General features: G+C 43.9%; 1 protein-coding gene and 1 pseudogene across 1 annotated transcript in view; one reads left to right on the forward strand and one right to left on the reverse strand.

The window, feature by feature from the left end:
• LOC129013200 (profilin-1-like) lies at positions 1–2,488 on the reverse strand (annotated as a pseudogene).
• Positions 2,489–8,765: 6,277 nt separating this feature from the next.
• LOC134737585 (neuroblastoma breakpoint family member 3-like) overlaps positions 8,766–19,191 on the forward strand; it is a 28,310-nt gene continuing 17,884 nt past the window's right edge. The window contains 9 exon segments of the mRNA XM_063651329.1: positions 8,766–9,198; positions 10,942–11,044; positions 11,868–12,082; positions 13,129–13,201; positions 13,666–13,877; positions 14,923–15,132; positions 16,872–16,974; positions 17,810–18,024; positions 19,073–19,145. Coding sequence (XP_063507399.1) covers positions 9,024–9,198; positions 10,942–11,044; positions 11,868–12,082; positions 13,129–13,201; positions 13,666–13,877; positions 14,923–15,132; positions 16,872–16,974; positions 17,810–18,024; positions 19,073–19,145 — 1,379 coding nt within the window. The 5' untranslated portion in view covers positions 8,766–9,023.

Genomic DNA, 19,191 nt, shown 5'->3' on the forward strand with positions numbered 1-19,191 from the left:
TCAGTACTGGGAACGCTGAAGGTGGGAGGCCATTTCATAACATTTCTTGTTGATGAAACTGCCATGGACAGCTTCTTTGCCCATCAGCAGGCCTAGCATCTTGGCAGTCATGGTGACAGTGACATTGAAGGTGGGGGCTCCACCGATGCTCTTCGTTTGAAGATCCACAGTCAATTCCCCATCCTGCAGCAGTGAGTCCGGGACACAGTACATTTCTGACCCCGCAGTGTCAGCCCATTCACAAAAAAGCTTGACCAGTCTTTGCCAACCAGGACACCAACCTTAGCTGGCGTGATGTTTACGAAGGTTTTCCCTGGGACGGCGGCCCAGATGGAGGGTGAGTCCTTGTTGCCCACGATGGCCGCGAACCTAACAGGTCCCGTCTGTTCTGCTACGAGGCTGTAGATAGAGGCGTCCACCTGGCCGCTGTGCAGCTGCCGGGGCTCCTCTGGTCGGTGCTGCTGGGGCCGCCTGGGCTGGCGGGCAGGGGAGGCGGAGAGCTGCGGGCAGGCACTGCCCTCCTCACCACGGCTCTGCTAGCTGTGCAGCAGCCCTTGCACCACCATATATCTATATTTATTATACTTTAAGTTCTAGGGTACATGTGCACAACATGCAGGTTTGTTATTTAGGTGTACATGAGTCGTGTTGCTTTGCTGCACCCATTGACTCGTCATTTACATTCGGTATTTCTCCTAATGCTATCCCTCCCCTAGCCCCCCACCCCAGGACAGGCCATGGTGTGTGATGTTCCCCGCCCTGTGTCCAAGTGTTCTCGTTGTTCAATTCCCATGCATGAGTGAGAACATGCTCACGCCGCCACTTCTAAATGTTTTGAAAACAAAGACACCAATGCCCTTCATTGGTGAAATGAAAGACTTTTAAGTAAAACGATTTTGAGTGAAATAATATTTGTTGTTTTAAAAAGTTAATATTAACCACTCTCCATCATACATTGAAATTAACTTAAGATGTGAAAGTTAAAATTAGAAACCTTGTAAAGGAAAAATAGGAAATCCATGAACTTGACGTAGGAAAATGTTTCTTAGACTAGATACTGTAACACTCACCACAATAAGAAATCAAGCGAATTGCACTTCATTTTTAAAAACTTTCTGCTTATTATGTTGTTGTTTAACAACTTAAAAGCTATCTGTAGAGCAGGAATAGCAAATAATTATTTGCTGTATAATGTAGCAAAAAATATGTATATATAAATGGATGCATTCAAAATATATAAAAATATATAAAGAACTCTATAGATTACAAAGGAAATGACAAACACACCAGTATATCAATGAATATAAAATTTTGAGAAGATATTTTCCATAAGAACATATCTTACTGAACATTAGGCTTGAGAAAACCAAAATAGGATATCACTACCCACCTAGTAGAATGGCTATAATTTAAAAGACTGAAAATATTAAGTGTGTGGGAATGTAGGGCAACTGGAAATGGCCTACATCTTTCTTAGAAATGTAAAATAATATAATGACTTTGCAAAACTCTGTGTCCATTTTCTTCCCATTCACCAAGCATCTCCATCCATAGCTATAGATACCCAGGAAAATAAGTATGTACCTTCACAGAAATAATTGTATGAGAATATTCATAGTTACTTATGCACAGTAGCCAAGAAGTAAACCTGTCTCCCATCAGAAAAATGGATATGAAATTGTGTGATAATCATAGAATCAATAGGATATTATTTGGCCAAAACAAAATGAAACAAGGGAAAAACACAATCAAACAAATTAGTGGCCTATATAAGCACATGAATAGAAGTCAAAACAAGAGAAAGTACTAAGTGATTCCTTTTTTTATTTTTTTGAGATGGAGTCTCACTCTGTCCACCAGGCTGGAGTGCAGTGGCACAATCTTGGCTCTGCCTCCCGGGTTCAAAAAATATTCCCTGCCTCAGCCTGCCAAGTAGCTGGGATTACAGGCACCTGCCATGACACTTGGCTAATTTTTTGTATTTTCAGTAGAGGCAGGGTTTTACCATGCTGGCCAGGCTGGTCTTGAACTCCTGACCTCAGGTGATCTGCCCGCCTCAGCCTTGCAAAGTCTTGGGATTACAGGCATGAGCCACCAGGCCCAGCCAAAATGATTCCATTTTTATGAAGCACATGATCAAGCAAAATGAATCTATGGTGGCTGCTAAGTTTAAATATTGGTCCCCTCCAAATCGCATGTTTAAACGTGGTCCCCAGTGTTGGAGGTGGGGGTAGATGGGAGGTGTTTGGGTCATGGGAGTGGATCCCTCATGAATAGATTAATCTCCACCCTGGGAGAAGGTAGTGAGTGAATTCTCACTCTCTTGGTTCCTGTAGGAGCTATCTATTAAAAAGTGCCTCTCACCTTTCCTTGCTCTCTTTTGCTTCCTCTCTCACCATATGATCTCTGCACACCCTGGTTCCTTTTCACTTTCTGCTGCAAGTGGAAGCAGCCTCAGGCCCTCATTAGGAGCAGATGCGGGTGCCATGCTTCTTGTGCAGCCTGCAGAACTATGAGCAAAAGGCACCTCTTTCCTTTATAAATTACCCAGCCTCTGGTATTCCTTTCCAGCAACACAAAGGGGCTAAGGCAGTGACAACATTCAGAATATATTCTTCATTTGGGGGATGAGTATTGACTGGCAAGAACCACATCAGAAATTTGTGGCATGGGGGAAAATGTTCTCCATCTTTAACTGGGTGTTATTATACAATGTATAATTATATTAAAATTTATTAAGCTGTACCTTTAGGTTTTTTGCAGTATACTCTATGCAAATTTTACCTCAGTGAAGAACTGTTAGCATACAACAAAGAGAGAGATAACAAACACTCAAAAATTGAAAATTGACAGAAAGTAGATGACAAATATTTAGCCTAGAAATAAGAGGGATCCGTTGAGAAGAAACCAAAAGCAATGGAATAGAACAAAGACAAAAAAGCATAATAAAAAGAGTTTTAAATTTCAAAGTTTGAAATGATAGTAAAGTGGCACACTGTTTCCTTGGAAAAATCAAGTGAGAACCACAACTCTGAGACTAATTCGAGCAAAAGTATGTGAATCAGTTTGATCTAATGGTACAAGGTTAGCTTTGAGGGCCAAAAGGAACTGGTTTCTAATTCTTATTCCTCTCCTCACTAGTTTTGTGACCTAGGGAAATTTTGCAATCTTTCTGAGTTTGTTTTCTCATGAGGAACAGAATAATACCTAAGTAACAGGATAGTTGATAGATTTAAATATGATCGCATGGCAGTGGACATGAGCCATAATTAAGTTGTTAAGAATATATTTACACTTATCCATGTTCAAATTGTAGATAAACAACAATTGACAAAGAATAGACAAAATGTCCTAACATAAATATTCTTCCTTTGTTTCTAGAAAGAAGTCACACATACAGTAAAAATAATTAGAGAGGACCTAGTTCATATTGAACAATCTTCCCCACACCCTGAAACAGGTCTTCTTTCTAAAACCAGAGATATCTTGAGTGAGTCCAACCCCTGCAGTCCCCTCTGTCTGGAATAGATGGAGGAAGTTTACTCCAGCCTTAGAACAGCATGGGCTGGCAAGCGTTCTCAGAGAGGTCTCAACTTCAACTCTAAAGGGCCTGAGGAATATGTGCAACTGGGTCGGGTTAAGGCGAAGCTGAATTACATGACGAGGGCTCTCACCAGCACCAAAGTCAGTGGAAGGATATCAATCCCCAGAGCTCTGTTACAGGCCATGGATGCTCCATGGAGGGGTGGTGAGCATATGAATAACAATCAGGAGAAACATCGGTAATGGACAGGAGGCATAAATAAACAATATCCACCCTCCTCTAAAACCCAGGAGAGTTCTCATTTCAAAAGACGATGTCTTGAAGGAAACATAGGTACAAATCTTTGTGACTTTGGATTAGACATTTTTTAAGTGGGCACAAACAACCGAAAAATAGATAGATAAATGGACTTCATTAAAATAAAAAACTTATATGCTTCAAAGGACACTGTCAATGAAGTGAAAAGATAATCCACATAATGGGAGAACTATTTCCAAATTATATATTTGACACAGGTCTAGTACCTAGAGTATATAAGGAATTCATATAACTGAGCAATAAATGACAACCACATTTAACAATGGGAAAAAAGCTGTGAGTAGAGGTTTCTCTAAAGGAAACACACAAATGGCCAAGAAGCACATGCAAAGATGTTCAACGTTTTCCGTCAGTAGGAAAATGTAAATTTAAACCCAAATGAGATACCACTTCACACCCACCAGTATGACTTAAGAAAAAAATAAAGACGACACGTTTCAAAAGTGATGGAGAATATGGAATTCTCACATATTACTGTTGGGAATCTAAAATGGCATAGCTACTGAAGTTGGTAAACAGTGTGTGAGTTCCTCAAAAAGTTAAACATAAAAAAAAGTTAAACATAAAGTGACATATGATGCAGCAATTGCACTCCTAGGTTTATAACCAAGAAAAGGAAAAACAGGTGTTCACTCAAAAACTTGTACAAAGCTGTTCACAGCAGCATTATTCATAATAGTTAAACAGTGGAAACATCTTAAACCACCATCAGTTGATGAATAAACAAAATGTGGTATAACCATATAGTGGAATATTATTTGGCCATAAAAAGTTGAAGTACTGATGCAGGCTAAAAAGGATGAAACTTGAGAACAATATTCTAAGAAGCAGATAGAAAATACCACGCTTTGTTATTCCATATAGAGGAAGTACCCAGAACAAGTACATCAATATATAGAGAAAGTAGATTAGTGGTTGTCAGAGAGCGCAAGATTGCGAAAGTTTTGGAACATGGTAAAAGACACTGAAATGTATGCTTAAAAATGGTGAATTTTGTGATGTACAAATTATACTGTAGAAATAATAATAATAATAACAGTAATAAAGCAAGAAGTCTTTCCACATCTCCATGTCCTGTATTTTCATTAAAAAAAAAAAAAAGAGAAAAAAGCATTTCAGGGCCAGGTTCAGTGGCTAACTCTTGTAATCCCAGCACATTTGGAGGCCTAGGTGGGAGGATCACATGAGGCCAGAAGTTCAAAACCAGCCTGAGCAACATAACAAGACCTTTGTGTCTATGAAAAATAAAAAATTAGCCAGAAATGGTGATGCGTGCCTAGAGTTCCAACTACTTGGAAAGCTGACGCAGGAGGATCACTTGAGCCCAGAAGTTCAAGGTTACCGTGACCTATAATCACCAGTGCACTCCAGCCTGGGTGACAGAATAAGACCCTGTCTCAAAAAAAAAAAAAAAAAAAAGAAGCATCTCACTTTAATAGCAAGTGGCCAAAATATGATGCCGGCTGCATGTTGTGGGGAAATGTGTTAGATGAAAGAAGTTAAATTCCAGAAGTTTTCCTTTTTTCAGAAATGAGGTATAGGGGAGAGAAACACATACTTGGAAAGAACTGACACAGCTGAATTGGAAAATGTGGGAAGGGGATGGGAAGAGGCTGGTCCACCTGAGACCTGGCTCCAGGACTTACAGCAAGGGGAACTTGGGCAAGTTACAGACTCTCTCTGCCTCAGTTTCTTCATCAGCAAAACAGAATCATCCCATAAACTGTAAGGTCAATGCTATCAGTGGGTCCCCAAATTGACTGCACATCTGAGTCATGTTCACAAACACATTCCAGGCCCCACCTGAGCCCTCTGAATCAGAATCCCTGCAAGGAGGACAATGAACTTGTATTTGCACTGACTTTCCCAGCTGTTTTTTACTTTGATCAACTTGGGGGTAGGACCCTTTGAGCTGCATCACATCATTCCAAAGCCAAAAGACGACAGCAGCACAAGAATATTTTCAAGGCAGTGTCTACAGCAGAGGAGAAACTGTTGAGGGAACCTAGAAGTAAAGGAGATCTGGCTTGCTGGGCTCCATTTAAACTTTGAGTATAGCAGAGACACGAGCCCTTTGGGACACATGCCGGATGCAGTGACACTCCAACTTCGGAAGAGTGGAAGCCTTAATTTCAGATTCAAGCATGCTTTGAGTAGAAATTAAGTTTACTTCTTTTTGTACAGCAAGATGGCCAATCTTTTCTAAGCTGCTCACCTCACAAGAAAAAGAATCGTACTGCTCAGAATTCAAACTTCAGCAGTCATGGGTAAGTAAGGAAGTCTTATAAATCTATTTTAGCCACCTAACAAGAAACTAGAAATTTAGCAAGTTCTTTCACTTTCAGTACAGTTGTGTTCACTAGATCAGAGGCACTGAGACATGAAGAACAGACCCCTAAAAAAGGAAAGTGTTCCTTTCAGTTTTAGGACATCACTGGAATATTAGGGAAGTGGAAACACAGCTGCCCACTCTACAGTATGGGTTGCCTTTGTATCCGGAATGCGCCTAACGTCCTGATCTCTGTGCCCTTTTCAGGGAGCCTTGGGAGGAGCCCGAATCACTGATGGAATTGGACAGTGCATGGAGATGGTTCAGCAGGACGAGGGTAAGTGCAGGGGCAAGTCCAGGTCATACTGAGAGACAAGGAGTGGTGCTGATGGGGACAGACAAAGATAAAATCAAAAGTTTGTGCTTCATCTTCAGAAACTCAAACTAATAACAAACTTGGCCTTATGAGAAATAATAAGTATTTTTCTATTTACATGAGAATTTAATCTCAAAACAGGAATCAGAAAAATATTAAGTCCAGGGCATAAAACCTAAACCATTGCTCATATTTATTCTTTCTAAATAGAGCAAAGTGTAAAATCTTCTCCATAAAATGCACATTGTGGTTATGAAAAGGCCAAAGTCTTAGTGAGAATCATTGGTATTCCATAGAAGAGTGAATTAAACACACCAAGGGAAGACCCAAGTCTCATACTTCTTTTGTATGTTCCAGAGTTCCAGGGGAATTCCAGGTGATAGAGGTTATTTCCCGTACTGTTAAAGCAAGATTGCAGACACTTGGTAATTTTGGTCCCAGTACTCTAGGAGGTCCCACCTCTGTCCTGGAAAATACTACAGGAATGTATACTCTTCCTATGACTCATTCTGGTCATTCTTCCAGCATCACAAAAACCAAAAAAAATGGAAATATGTCCAAATACATGCTTTGCTATCCCTCTTCTTCAGGTTTCTTACCTGTTACTTATGGATAATAGCATTACCACAGGATTATGATGAAGATACAATGTCCAAATATGAGCACAGTTTTGAGCAAAATGCCTTGTACGAATTGGTCAATGAACAGCTAGTAAATAATTATGTGAATATTTACTGAATTATATGGACCCTATGAATAATTACTGTGATTGCTTTTATTGGCAGTGCTGAAAACTCATCCCTGTGTGACCTCAAGTAAGCCACGTAACTCTGTGAACCTGCAGTTTTATCATTTTTAAAATAAAGAAGCATGACAGATTTTCATTATGACACAGAATGTCAGGTCTCCCAGATGCAGAAAATACATTTACTTAAAGCCGTTGATACGTCTTAAAGCAGTATCCTTACAGTGTCATTGGAGGACAGCGTGGACTGCAGAGAGACATGCTTTGAAATGGGATTGATCCAGTCCTCCTTCCTTCACTACCACATGAATGCTGAGCAGCCCAGGATCACACTCATGACACCCTCAACTCAGGCAAGTCCAGCAGCCAATCTTAGGACACCTGGGCTACAGAACAGTCTCCCAAGTTCCAGGCTCACAAAACCTAGGTGGGGATGAAAGCTGAGAAAGTGAGGAGGGGGTTCGGGGGATCACTCTTTCCTACTCATTCCTCTAATCTCAAACTCACCTTCTACTGCAACACTGAGGATCAGCAACCAACCGTGACCATAACCTTGATCTTGCCATGTTCTGTTAGTGGAATGAAACCAAAAATCAATGGTATTAGTCCAACCCAACAAAATAGATATCAAACCAAATTCCATAAGAACTGCTCATGGTCCTGTTCTTTTCAGTATATGGGAAAACAAAATGGAAACAACAAAATAGCATCAGGTTTATAAAACTTCCCAAGATAGATGGTCACACATGTTTACAGGAGATCTCTATATAAATGATTTTGATCACTTGATACCTTGAAAAGAGCTCTTGTGACACTAGAATGACATCCATAAGTGACAAGTATAAAATGTAGTGCTCAGTGACATTAAAAAACAAACCAACCCACATCGAGGAAGAGCTCTGGACATAGGGCTGTCAAACTGGTCTAGAGTGTCATGAAAAGCCAAGATGGTGCCCCAGTAAGAAAAAAGAAATCAACATAACAATGGGAAGCAGCAAGAAGAACACTGAGACAGGAAAGACAACATTTTTACAAATTAATGATTCATTCACTTTCTAGTGGATACAGACAAAACTGCAGAAGACCCACAGGAAATCAGGGCAGGCTAAAAGTTTGATATCCTACACTTGTGGAAAAGCCTTAAGATCTGTTTTAACTTAGAACAGGTGGGGTGACTTCATGACTACCATTAAGAAAATATAACCTGTTGGGAAACTGGTTCAGCCTGGATGATGATGTACAGACAAGCGATAAACAGTGAGGAATGTGCTTAGATGTACTGGGAAAGAGATGGGTCTGTGGCATTGTCACAAGGGTACACGAATACTGAGAGTGAATTTTGAAGGAATGATCCCAATTGGTGCTGACCCTCAGGTGAGACCAGGGTGCCTGTGTTTCAGCAAAGCCTGGGCAATTGGAATGCAGGGCTCCTAAGATTCCGTGACACCCCCACCTTCTAATTCTATTATTGCAACTGCAAACTGTTACCTGGCACACTGGCCGCAATCTTCCTCACTCTTGTCGGAGACTGAGCTATTGGCAGTGCCTTCAGCTCTGAGCTCAGGCACCTCGAAGATTGTTTTTGTCGTTAAGGATCCTAAAGTGCTGTGGGGACTGATCACATTTTTCTCAACAGTAAGTTAACAATTTCAGTTACTGACATCCCTTAGTCCTGATTAAACCTACTTGATTTCATCAGTTTTAACCCATCGTGTGTTTGGGTGTCTTCTCCCCAGTCCCTGACCCCACCTCTTCTGCCACAAACGTCAGCATGGTGGTATCTGCCCGCCCTTGGTCAAGTGAGAAGGCAGAGAAGAACATTCTAGAAATCAACAAGAAATCACGCCCCCAGCTGGCAGAGAACAAAGAGCAGTTCAGAAACCTTAAAGAGAAATTTCTTGTAACTCAAGTGGCGTACTTCCTGGCCAAGGGGCAGAATAATTACGGTAAGTTCTGTAGGCTCACCATCACAAAAGTGATGAATGATGTCCTGTCTTCTCTCGGAGAAACTAAATGCTCTCTCCATCAAAAATAAGTTCAACCTTCCCATACTTCTAGGAAAATAGAAATGGGCATTTTCACATTTTGTTAAATTTGGAAGTCAGAGGTACCAAAGTATTTAGCAAGTTTCCATGTTTGCAATCAGGTGGGGGTGGGCCTAGAGGTAAAATTGCAGTTATTCATTTCAGACACAGGCACAGAACGACCTGTTTTCTCCAAGAGGCTAAATCGTGTTTCCAAGAATCCTCTCTGTACCATATAAGATCTGGCAGACAAATAACATCTAGTTTGTTGTTCCAAATATGTGGGACTAGTGAACCCTTATTCTGTTCAAGCTTTTGTTGAGGCCCAATAGGCAAAGCTCTGTTCTAGGGACCCTGAAGGAAACTTGGTGATAGTACACAGTACCCGCTCTGAGGGGCTTCAAGAGGAGTCTGCACCTAATAGAACCTGTGGTATGTATAAGTGACAGCATCAAGAGCAGGGAGTAGGGGCCATGCACGGTGGCTCACTCCTCTAATCCCAGCACTTTGGGAGGCTGAGGTGGGTAGATCACGAGGTCAGGAGTTTGAGACCAGCCTGGGCAACATGGAGAAACCCCATCTCTATAAAAATACAAACATTAGCTGGGCATGGTGGCAGGTGCCTGTAATCCCAGCTACTCGGGAGGCTCAGGCAGGAGAATCCTTTGCACCCAGGAGGCAGAGGTTGCAGTGAGCTACAAGCATGCCATTGCACTCCAGCCTGGGTGACAGGGCAAGACTTGTCAAAAGAAAAGCAGAGAGTAGCCTGGTGAGAGGGAAGTCCTGCTTCCTGGGGCACAGGCTCTTGTTCCTAAAGAGGAGGAAAGATCCCACGTGAGAATGTGTGGAAGTAGCAGTGCTGTGTGCAGAACAGGGACACTGGGCCTGTCTCCTGGGCTCCATCCAAGTTGTTTGTCTTGTCTGTCCCTCAGTTTCCTCATCTGTACATAGGGTACTACAGAAATACCTGCCTCTGTAAATTGCTGCACTGAATTACATGAGATATTTCTTGTCAATCTCCTAGAACGTCTTTTGGCACAGAGTAAACACTATCTACTAGTTCTTCATTGTACTGTTTCTAAATTAACACAAACCTTATTAGTATTTGGGCAGATTTCCTTCATGGCCTTATGGTCTTATGTCTCATAATTTGTGCTTTAGATGTGATTCTTAAAATCACATCTGAAGATATGATTTAAAAATCAAAGATGGTTAAGATCTTTGACATATTTGGCCTTGAAATTCCCAGTAAAAGGGAAACCATCAGTCCCATAGTCCGAGAGGCCTTCCCGACTATACAAGAAATCACTACTTCATGCCCCAGTGCAGTGTTTTAGAGAAGAGGCTGCAAGGCTTGGGAAAGTGGCCCCCCATTCAGAGTCAGACCTCCGGGGCTGTGAATTCTGATTCCACTTCATTGTGGTTGAATCATCTTGTCAACTTCCTTGATGTGCCTTGAGTTTCTCTTTCTTCGTCTGTAAATTTTGGAGGATCAGATGCCAGCAAGTCAGGAGACTGAAGAGTAAAGATGTAGAAATCCTTGCCTAGAGCCTGGTACTGGGGACAGTTTTGTCCTTGGGATGGACCTGGCTCCTGCCCTGTAGGCAGTGACCAGAGCACCATGTCCAGCCTTTCACTGAGGCAGGCCTGACTGTCTTTCCTCAGAGTATGAAGACTGCAAAGACCTCATACAATCTATGCTGAGGGATGAGCGGCTGTTCAAGGAAGAGAAGCTTGCACAGCAGCTCGGACAACCTGAGGAGCTCAGGTGAGGGGACCCCATGGGGTCAGGCAGGTGACAGGTGTGTAAATCTCTGAAGTACAGCAGCTCGGTGGGGAGAAATAAGAGCTAAGCTGGGCCAGCGGAAGGGCAGGAATTGCCATGGCAGGCTCACGACACACAAAGATTTATCAAGCAGAGAACAAGGATAATAATAAGTTATGGGCTGCAGTTGTTTCTCAGAGACTTGTCTTCTGTTTTTCAAACAAGTAATTGTTGAGGTGAAATATACATAACAGAAAATTAACCGAAGGAGTGGGAACCACCTAGCAGCATTCAATATACTCAAAAGGATGAGCCATCACCACCCCGTTCACCCTTAGTCAGAATCACCTCCTGACTGACTGCGGCTTCTCATCCTTTCAGTCAATCAATGTTGCCTGTCATTCTATTCTTTCATCTTTTCAGTTGGCCCCATCTGCACCTGGCCTCATTTCTGTCCATGGCTTTGTATCTAGTCGCTGCAAGATGCACTATGTGTATATTCACATGGAAATGTCCATGGCCAGAGTGAGGAACTGAAAGGATGGATGTCTTTTTGAAACTGAATTAGGAAGACACCTACTTTTGTTGACAGAAGAGAAAGATGAATGGAACATTGTGGAGGGTCTTCCAGGGGCCCTCTCTCATACAGAGGAAGCCTGTGAACCATTTTTATTCTTTCTCTTGGCCACAGACATTGCTTTAAACAATGCTGACCTTCTGCTTGGAGGTCTCCTCGAGGACATTGTCTTAGAAATTTCTGTCACAATATTAGAACGGATCACTCATCCCTTTCCACTGTTAAATTTTCTCTACTATCTCACCTTAGGCAATATAAAGTCCTGGTTCACTCTCAGGAACAAGAGCTCACTCAGTTAAGGGAGAAGTTACAGGAAGGGAGAGATGTCTCCCACTCATTGAATCAGCATCTCCAGGCCCTCCTCATTCCAGATACGGCAGACAACGCACAGGGATGGGACCTCCGAGAACAGCTGGCTGAGGGATGTAGGCTGGCACAGCACCTTGTCCAAAAGCTCAGCCCAGGTAAGGTGGCCATAGGCCCTGATGACCCAAAACTCCAGGCTTATGAGAGACTCCAGACCTCCATACTTTCACAATGACAGTTGTATCGGTGTTTTTTCCCACTAAACATATGTGGCCGTGACATGACCAGGACTTCCTGGGTAAGAACAGAGATGGCAAACCCATGGGGTTGGAGGTCACAGTATTGCAAATGTCCCACCTTCCTTCATGGAAGGTGGTCTTTGGAGCAAGAAGCAGCACATTTCTAGTTTTAAAGGACAGGAAGGAGGTTGTGACAGGGGCTTGCTTATTAGAGTGAAAAGAGCTCTGGACTCAGAAGGCAGGTTCCCAGGCTGTCTCTTTGGCAATGTTCTTAATAACTGTTCGTGAGTGAGTGATTTATCCTTCCTGAGTTTCTCTGTCTCCATCTGCAAAGGCAGGCAAATTGTCTCTTGCAAGGGTCTGAAGCATCCAAACATGGGAACACTTAAGACTGCTTTTCAAAATGAGATAAAGCCCCTCGCTGTGTGGTATTGGAGAAGGCACTTGATGTGGGGGCATTTGGTGGTAGGAAGTGCTTCAGATTGGAGCACTCCCCATGGAGACAATGTCCCTGAATAACAGGGCAGAAGCCACACGGAGGGCCTGTGAAGTCTCCAGATGCATAGAGGACTGTAGGACAAGTTTATCCTCTCCTAGGAGAAAGAATAGGTTTGAAATGTGAACTGTGACAGGACACCAAGCCTGTGCCTGGGAATCAGACCTGTAGCAGGATGGGGGAGACAGCTGCCACAGTCCAGAGAGAGGCTGTAGAAGCCTCCATCATATGGGGAGCAAAAGGTCTTTTCAATATTTGGCCACATCTTGATGGTGGCCCTCCAGATCAGAAATGCATTGCCCAATGGATCAGGAAACCATGCCAGGGCATTTTGTTAAAGATAAAACATGAGAGCTTTCAGTTGAACAGTGACCATGTCTAGATGTTCATCTCTGAGTGCACACTGGGCTGACTGTGCTTGCAGAGTGTGAAGTGGGAAATAGCTGAACGAGCACTTCTGTATTTACAGAAAATGCTGAAGATGAGGATGAAGATGTTAAAGTTGAGGAGGCTGAGAAAGTACAGGAATTATGTACCCCCAGGTAACGCTGAATAATCGGGAGCAAGTAATGGGTGGTAACATATGAAAAAGGTCTAGGAGGCACACCCTCTCTGGCATCTACGATGGGCCGAAAGTCTGCATTCCCTTGGCCACAGAATGTGAAATTCAAGCCAGCTTGGACACAGGGTGTGGCAGCTGTTGTGTTTCTCTGTGTATGGTAGGTGTCATGTCTGTACCGTCCAGGGATAGCTGAGTCTTCATCCTCCTCAGCTCGTATCTGTCCAGTGCAATGAACACCAGTTGCTCTCTTCCTCTCTGTCTCCCATGGCAGCCATGCTCTGTTGCAGAGAGTAGAGGATTGCCTGTTCCCTCTTAAGGGGAACCTCCTGTTTGCTTTCTGGGACCACTCTCTTAATGCCTCCTGTCAAAACCAGCTGGGACTCCCTGGGGTCCGATCCCTCTGTGTTTAATCTTCTGTCATCTCTATCCCACCTGGCTCCTCAGGGAGGTGCAGAAGGCTGAAGAAAAGGAAGTCCCTGAGGACTCACTGGAGGAATGGGTCATCACTTGTTCAACTAGCCACGGCCCTTGTGAGTCCAACCAGCCTCACCAGAAAACCAAAATCACATTTGAGGAAGACCAAGTCGACTCAACTCTAGTTGTAGACAGTGAATCCTCTGATGATGAATGGCAGGATGCTCGAAACCTTCTCCCAGGTAGCCTCTATTTCCCTTGTGTCTCATACCTCTGTCTACGCTATGGAAGATCAATTCTGAGGACAGGCTGTATACATAAATATTGGTTTAGTCAGAAACCAGGATGCAGCTAGGTGCGGTGACTCACACGTATTATCACAGCAGTTTGGGAGGCCTAAGTGGGAGGATCATTTGAATTCAGGAGTTCAAGACCAGCCTGGGCAATATGCTGAAACCCATCTTTCCAAAGAATACAAAAACCTAGCCAGGCATGGTGCTCCGTGCATATAGTCCCAACTGCTCAGGAGGCTTAGGTGGGAGGACTGGCTCAGACAATCCTCCCTTCCTCATTCACTACTCTCAGGCTAGACTCTCTCTCCTTTTCATTGGCTTGTCTTAGCTATTAAGTGTCTGGCCAGGGGCGCTGGCTCACATCTGTAATGCCAGCGCTTTGGGAGGCCGAGGTGGGCGGATCACCTGATGTCAGGAGTTTGAAACCAGCCTGGCCAACGTGGTGAAACCCCATCTCTACTAAAAATGCAAAAATTAGCTGGCATGGTAGTTGGCACTTGTAATCTCAGCTACTTGGGAGGCTGAGACATGAGAATCGCTTGAACCAGGGAGGGCAGAGGTTGCAGTGAACTGAGATCGCGCCACTGCACTCCAGCCTGGGTGACAGAGTGAGACTCCATCTCAAACAAAAAACAAAAAACCAAAAACGAACCAATGAAACAAACAAAAAAATTTAAAAAACCAAAAACAATCTGTTGTGCTACACAGAAATATTGGCTGTTCATGGGGTCAACAACTCAGTGCCAGTCTTGCTTATAGAAATTTATAAGCAAGAAAAGGGTAGAAGCATTTATGTCCTGGTTTCAAGGTGACTGCGTAGGTAAGACAAGTTGACTTAAAGGAGATCAAGACTGGCGATGAGAAGAGTGAAATCAGGGACACAACATCTTCAAAGAAGTAGACAGGGCTATCAGTGACATCCCTCAGTCCTGATTAAACCTACTTGATTTCACGAGTTTTTAACCCATCGTGTGTTTGGGTGTCTTCTCCCCAGTCCCTGACCCCACCTCTTCTGCCACAAACGTCAGCATGGTGGCATCTGCCCGCCCTTGGTCCACTGAGAAGTCAGAGTTGAACATTCTAGAAATCAACAAGAAATCGCGCCCCCAGCTGGCAGAGAACAAAGAGCAGTTCAGAAACCTCAAAGAGAAATTTCTTGTAACTCAAGTGGCGTACTTCCTGGCCAAGGGGCAGAAAAATTACGGTAAGTTCTATAGGCTCACCATCACAAAAGTGATGAATGATGTCCTGTCTTCTCTCGGAGAAACTAAATGCTCTCTCCATCAAAAATAAGTTCAACCTTCCCATACTTCTAGGAAAATAGAAATGGGCATTTTCACATTTTGTTAAATTTGGAAGTCAGAGGTACCAAAGTATTTAGCAAGTTTCCATGTTTGCAATCAGGTGGGGGTGGGCCTAGAGGTAAAATTGCAGTTATCCATTTCAGACACAGGCACAGAACGACCTGTTTTCTCCAAGAGTCTAAATCGTGTTTCCAAGAATCCTCTCTGTACCATATAAGATCTGGCAGACAAATAACAACTAGTTTGTTGTTCTAAATGTGTGGGACTAGTGAACCCTTACTCTGTTCAAGCTTTTGTTGAGGCCCAATAGGCAAAGCTCTGTTCTAGGGACCCTGAGGGAAACTTGGTGATAGTACACAGTGCCCGCTCTGAGGGGCTTCAAGAGGAGTCTGCTCCTAATAGAACCTGTGGTATGTGTAAGTGACAGCATCAAGAGCAGGGAGTAGGGGTCATGCACGGTGGCTCACTCCTCTAATCCCAGCACTTTGGGAGGCTGAGGTGGGTAGATCACGAGGTCAGGAGTTTGAGACCAGCCTGGGCAACATGGAGAAACCCCATCTCTACTAAAAATACAAACATTAGCTGGGTGTGGTGGCAGGTGGCTGTAATCCCAGCTACTCGGGAGGCTGAGGCAGGAGAATCCTTTACATCCAGGACACAGAGGTTGCAGTGAGCCAAGAATATGCCATTGCACTCCAGCCTTGGTGACAGGGCAAGACTCATCAAAAGAAAAGCATAGAGTAGCCTGGTGAGAGGGAAGTCCTGCTTCTTGGGGCACAGTCTCTTGTTCCTAAAGAGGAAGAAAGATCGCACCTGAGAATGTGTGGAAGCATCAGTGCTGTGTGCAGAACAGGGACCCTTGGCTTGTCTCCTGGGCTCCATCCAAGTTGCTTGTCTTGTCTGTCCCTCAATTTCCTCATCTGTACATAGGGTACTACAGGAATACCTACCTCTGTAAATTGCTGCAATGAATTACGTGAGCTCTTGTCAATCTCATAGAGCATTTTTTGGCAGAGAGTAAACACTATCTATTAGTTCTTCATTGTACTGTTTTTAAATTAACACAAACCTTATTAGTATTTGAGCAGATTTCCTTCATGGCCTTATGTCTTATGTCTCATACTTTATGCTTCAGATGTGATTCTTAAAATCACATCTGAAGATATCATTTAAAAATGAAAGATGTTTAAGATCTTTGACATATTTGTCCTTGAAATTCCCAGTAAAAGGGAAACCATCAGTCCCATAGTCCGAGAGGCCTTCCCGACTATACAAGAAATCACTACTTCACGCCCCAGTGCAGTGTTTTAGAGGAGAGGCTGCAAGGCTTGGGAAAGTGGCCTCGCATTCAGAGCCAGACCTCCGGGGCTGTGAATTCTGACTCCACTTCATTGTGGTTGAATCATCTTGTCAACTTCCTTGATGTGCCTTGAGTTTCTCTTTCTTCGTCTCTAAATTTTGGAGGATCAGATGCCAGCAAGTCGGGAGACTGAAGAGTAAAGATGTGGAAATCCCTGCCTAGAGCCTGGTAGTGGGGACAGTTTTGTCCTTGAGATGGACCTGGCTCCTGCCCTGTATGCAGTAACCAGAACAGCATGTCCAGCCTTTCACTGAGGCAGGTGTGTCTGTCTTTTCTCAGAGTATGAAGACTGCAAAGACCTCATAAAATCTATGCTGAGGGATGAGCAGCTGTTCAAGGAAGAGAAGCTTGCAGAGCAGCTCGGGTAAGCTGAGGAGCTCAGGTGAGGGGGCCCCGTGGCGTCAGGCAGGTGGCAGGTATGTAAATCTCTGAAGTACAACAGCTCAGTGGGGAGAAATAAGAGCTAAGCTGGGCCCGGGGAAAGGCAGGAATTGCCATGGCAGGCTCACGACACACAAAGATTTATCAAGCAGAGAACAAGGATAATAATAAGTTATGGGTTGTGGTTGTTTCTCAGAGCCTTATTTTCTGTTTTTCAAACAAGTAATTGTTGAGGTGAAATGTGCATAACAGAAAATTAACCGAAGGAGTGGGAACCACCCAGCAGCATTCGGTAAACTCAAAATGATATGCCATCACCACCTCACTCACCCTTAGTCAGAATCACCTCCTGACTGACTGCGGCTTCTCATCCTTTCACTCAATCAATGTTGCCTTCTCGAGCCTGTCATTCTTTTCTTTTGTCTTTTCAATTGGCCCAATCTGCACCTGGCCTCATTCCTGTCCATGGCTTTGTATCTAGTCGCTGCGAGATGCACTATGTGTATATTCACGTGGAAATGTCCATGGCCAGAGTGAAGAACTGAAAGGATGGATGTCTTTTCGAAACTGAATTAGGAAGACACCTACTTTTGTTGCCAGAAGAGAAAGATGAATGGAACATCGTGGAGGGTCTTCCAGGAGCCCTCTCTCATATAGAGGAAGCCTGTGAACCACTTTTTATTCTTTCTCTTGGCCACAGACATTTCTTTACACACGTGCTGGCCTTCTGCTTGGAGGTCTCCTTGAGGACATTGGCTCAGGAATCTATGTCGCAATATTGCAACTAATCACTCATCCCTTTCCACTGTTAAATTTTCTCTACTATCTCACCTTAGGCAATATAAAGTCCTGGTTCACTCTCAGGAACGAGAGCTGACTCAGTTAAGGGAGAAGTTACGGGAAGGGAGAGATGCCTCCCGCTCATTGAATCAGCATCTCCAGGCCCTCATCACTCCGGATAAGCCAGACAACTCCCAGGGATCAGACCTCCGAGAACAGCTGGCTGAGGGATGTAGGCTGGCACAGCACCTCGTCCAAAAGCTCAGCCCAGGTAAGGTGGCCATAGGTCCTGATGACCCAAAACACCAGGCTTATGAGAGACTCCAGACCTCCATACTTTCACAATGACAGTGGCATCGGTGGTGTTTTTTCCCCTAAACATATGTGGCCATGACATGACCAGGACTTCCTGGGTAAGAACAGAGACGGCAAACCCATGGGGTTGGAGGTCACAGTATTGCAAATGTCCCTCCTTCCTTGATGGAAGGTTTTCTTTGGAGCAAGAAGCAGCACATTTCTAGTTTTAAAGCACAGGAAGGAGGCTGTGACGGGATGGCGCTTGTTAGAGTGAAAAGAGCTCTGGACTCAGAAGGCAGGTTCCCAGGCTGTCTCTTTGGCAATGTTCTTAGTAACTGTCGGTGAGTGAGTGATTTATCCTTCCCGATTTTCTCTGTCTCCATCTGCAAATGCAAGCAAATTGTCACTTCCAAGGGTCTGAAGCATCCAAATGTGGGAACACTTACGACTGCTTTTCAAAAGGAGATAAAGCTGCTTGCCATGTGGTGTTGGAGCAGGCACTTCATGTGGGGGCATTTGGTGGTAGCAAGTGCTTGAGACTGAACACTCCTCATAGAAAGAATGTCCCTGAATAATAGGGCAGAAGCCACGTGGAGGGCCTGTGAAGTCTCCTGATGCACGGAGGACTGTAGGACAAGTTTGTCCTCTCCTAAGAGAAAGAATTAGGCTTGAAATGTGAACTGTGACAGGACACCAAGCCTGTGCCTGGGAATCAGACCTGTAGCGGGATGGGGGAGACAGCTGCCACAGTCCAGAGAGAGGCTGTAGAAGCCTCCATCATATGGGGAGCAAAAGGTCTTTTCAATATTTGGCCATATCTTGATGGTGGCCTTCCAGATCAGAAATGCATTGCCCAATGGATCAGAAAACCATGCCAGGGCATTTTGTTAAAGATAAAACATGAGAGCTTTCAGTTGAACGGTGACCATGCCTAGATGTTCATGTCTGTGTGCACATTGGGCTGACTGTGCTTGCAGAGTGTGAAGTGGGAAATCTCTGAACGAACACTTCTGTATTTACAGAAAATGACGAAGATGAGGATGAAGATGTTAAAGTTGAGGAGGCTGAGAAAGTACAGGAATTATGTGCCCCCAGGTAACACTGAATAATCGGGAGCAAGTAATGGGTGGTAACATATGAA

Source organism: Pongo pygmaeus, chromosome 15 (assembly GCF_028885625.2).
Source record: "Pongo pygmaeus isolate AG05252 chromosome 15, NHGRI_mPonPyg2-v2.0_pri, whole genome shotgun sequence".
NCBI classification, from domain to species: domain Eukaryota; kingdom Metazoa; phylum Chordata; class Mammalia; order Primates; family Hominidae; genus Pongo; species Pongo pygmaeus.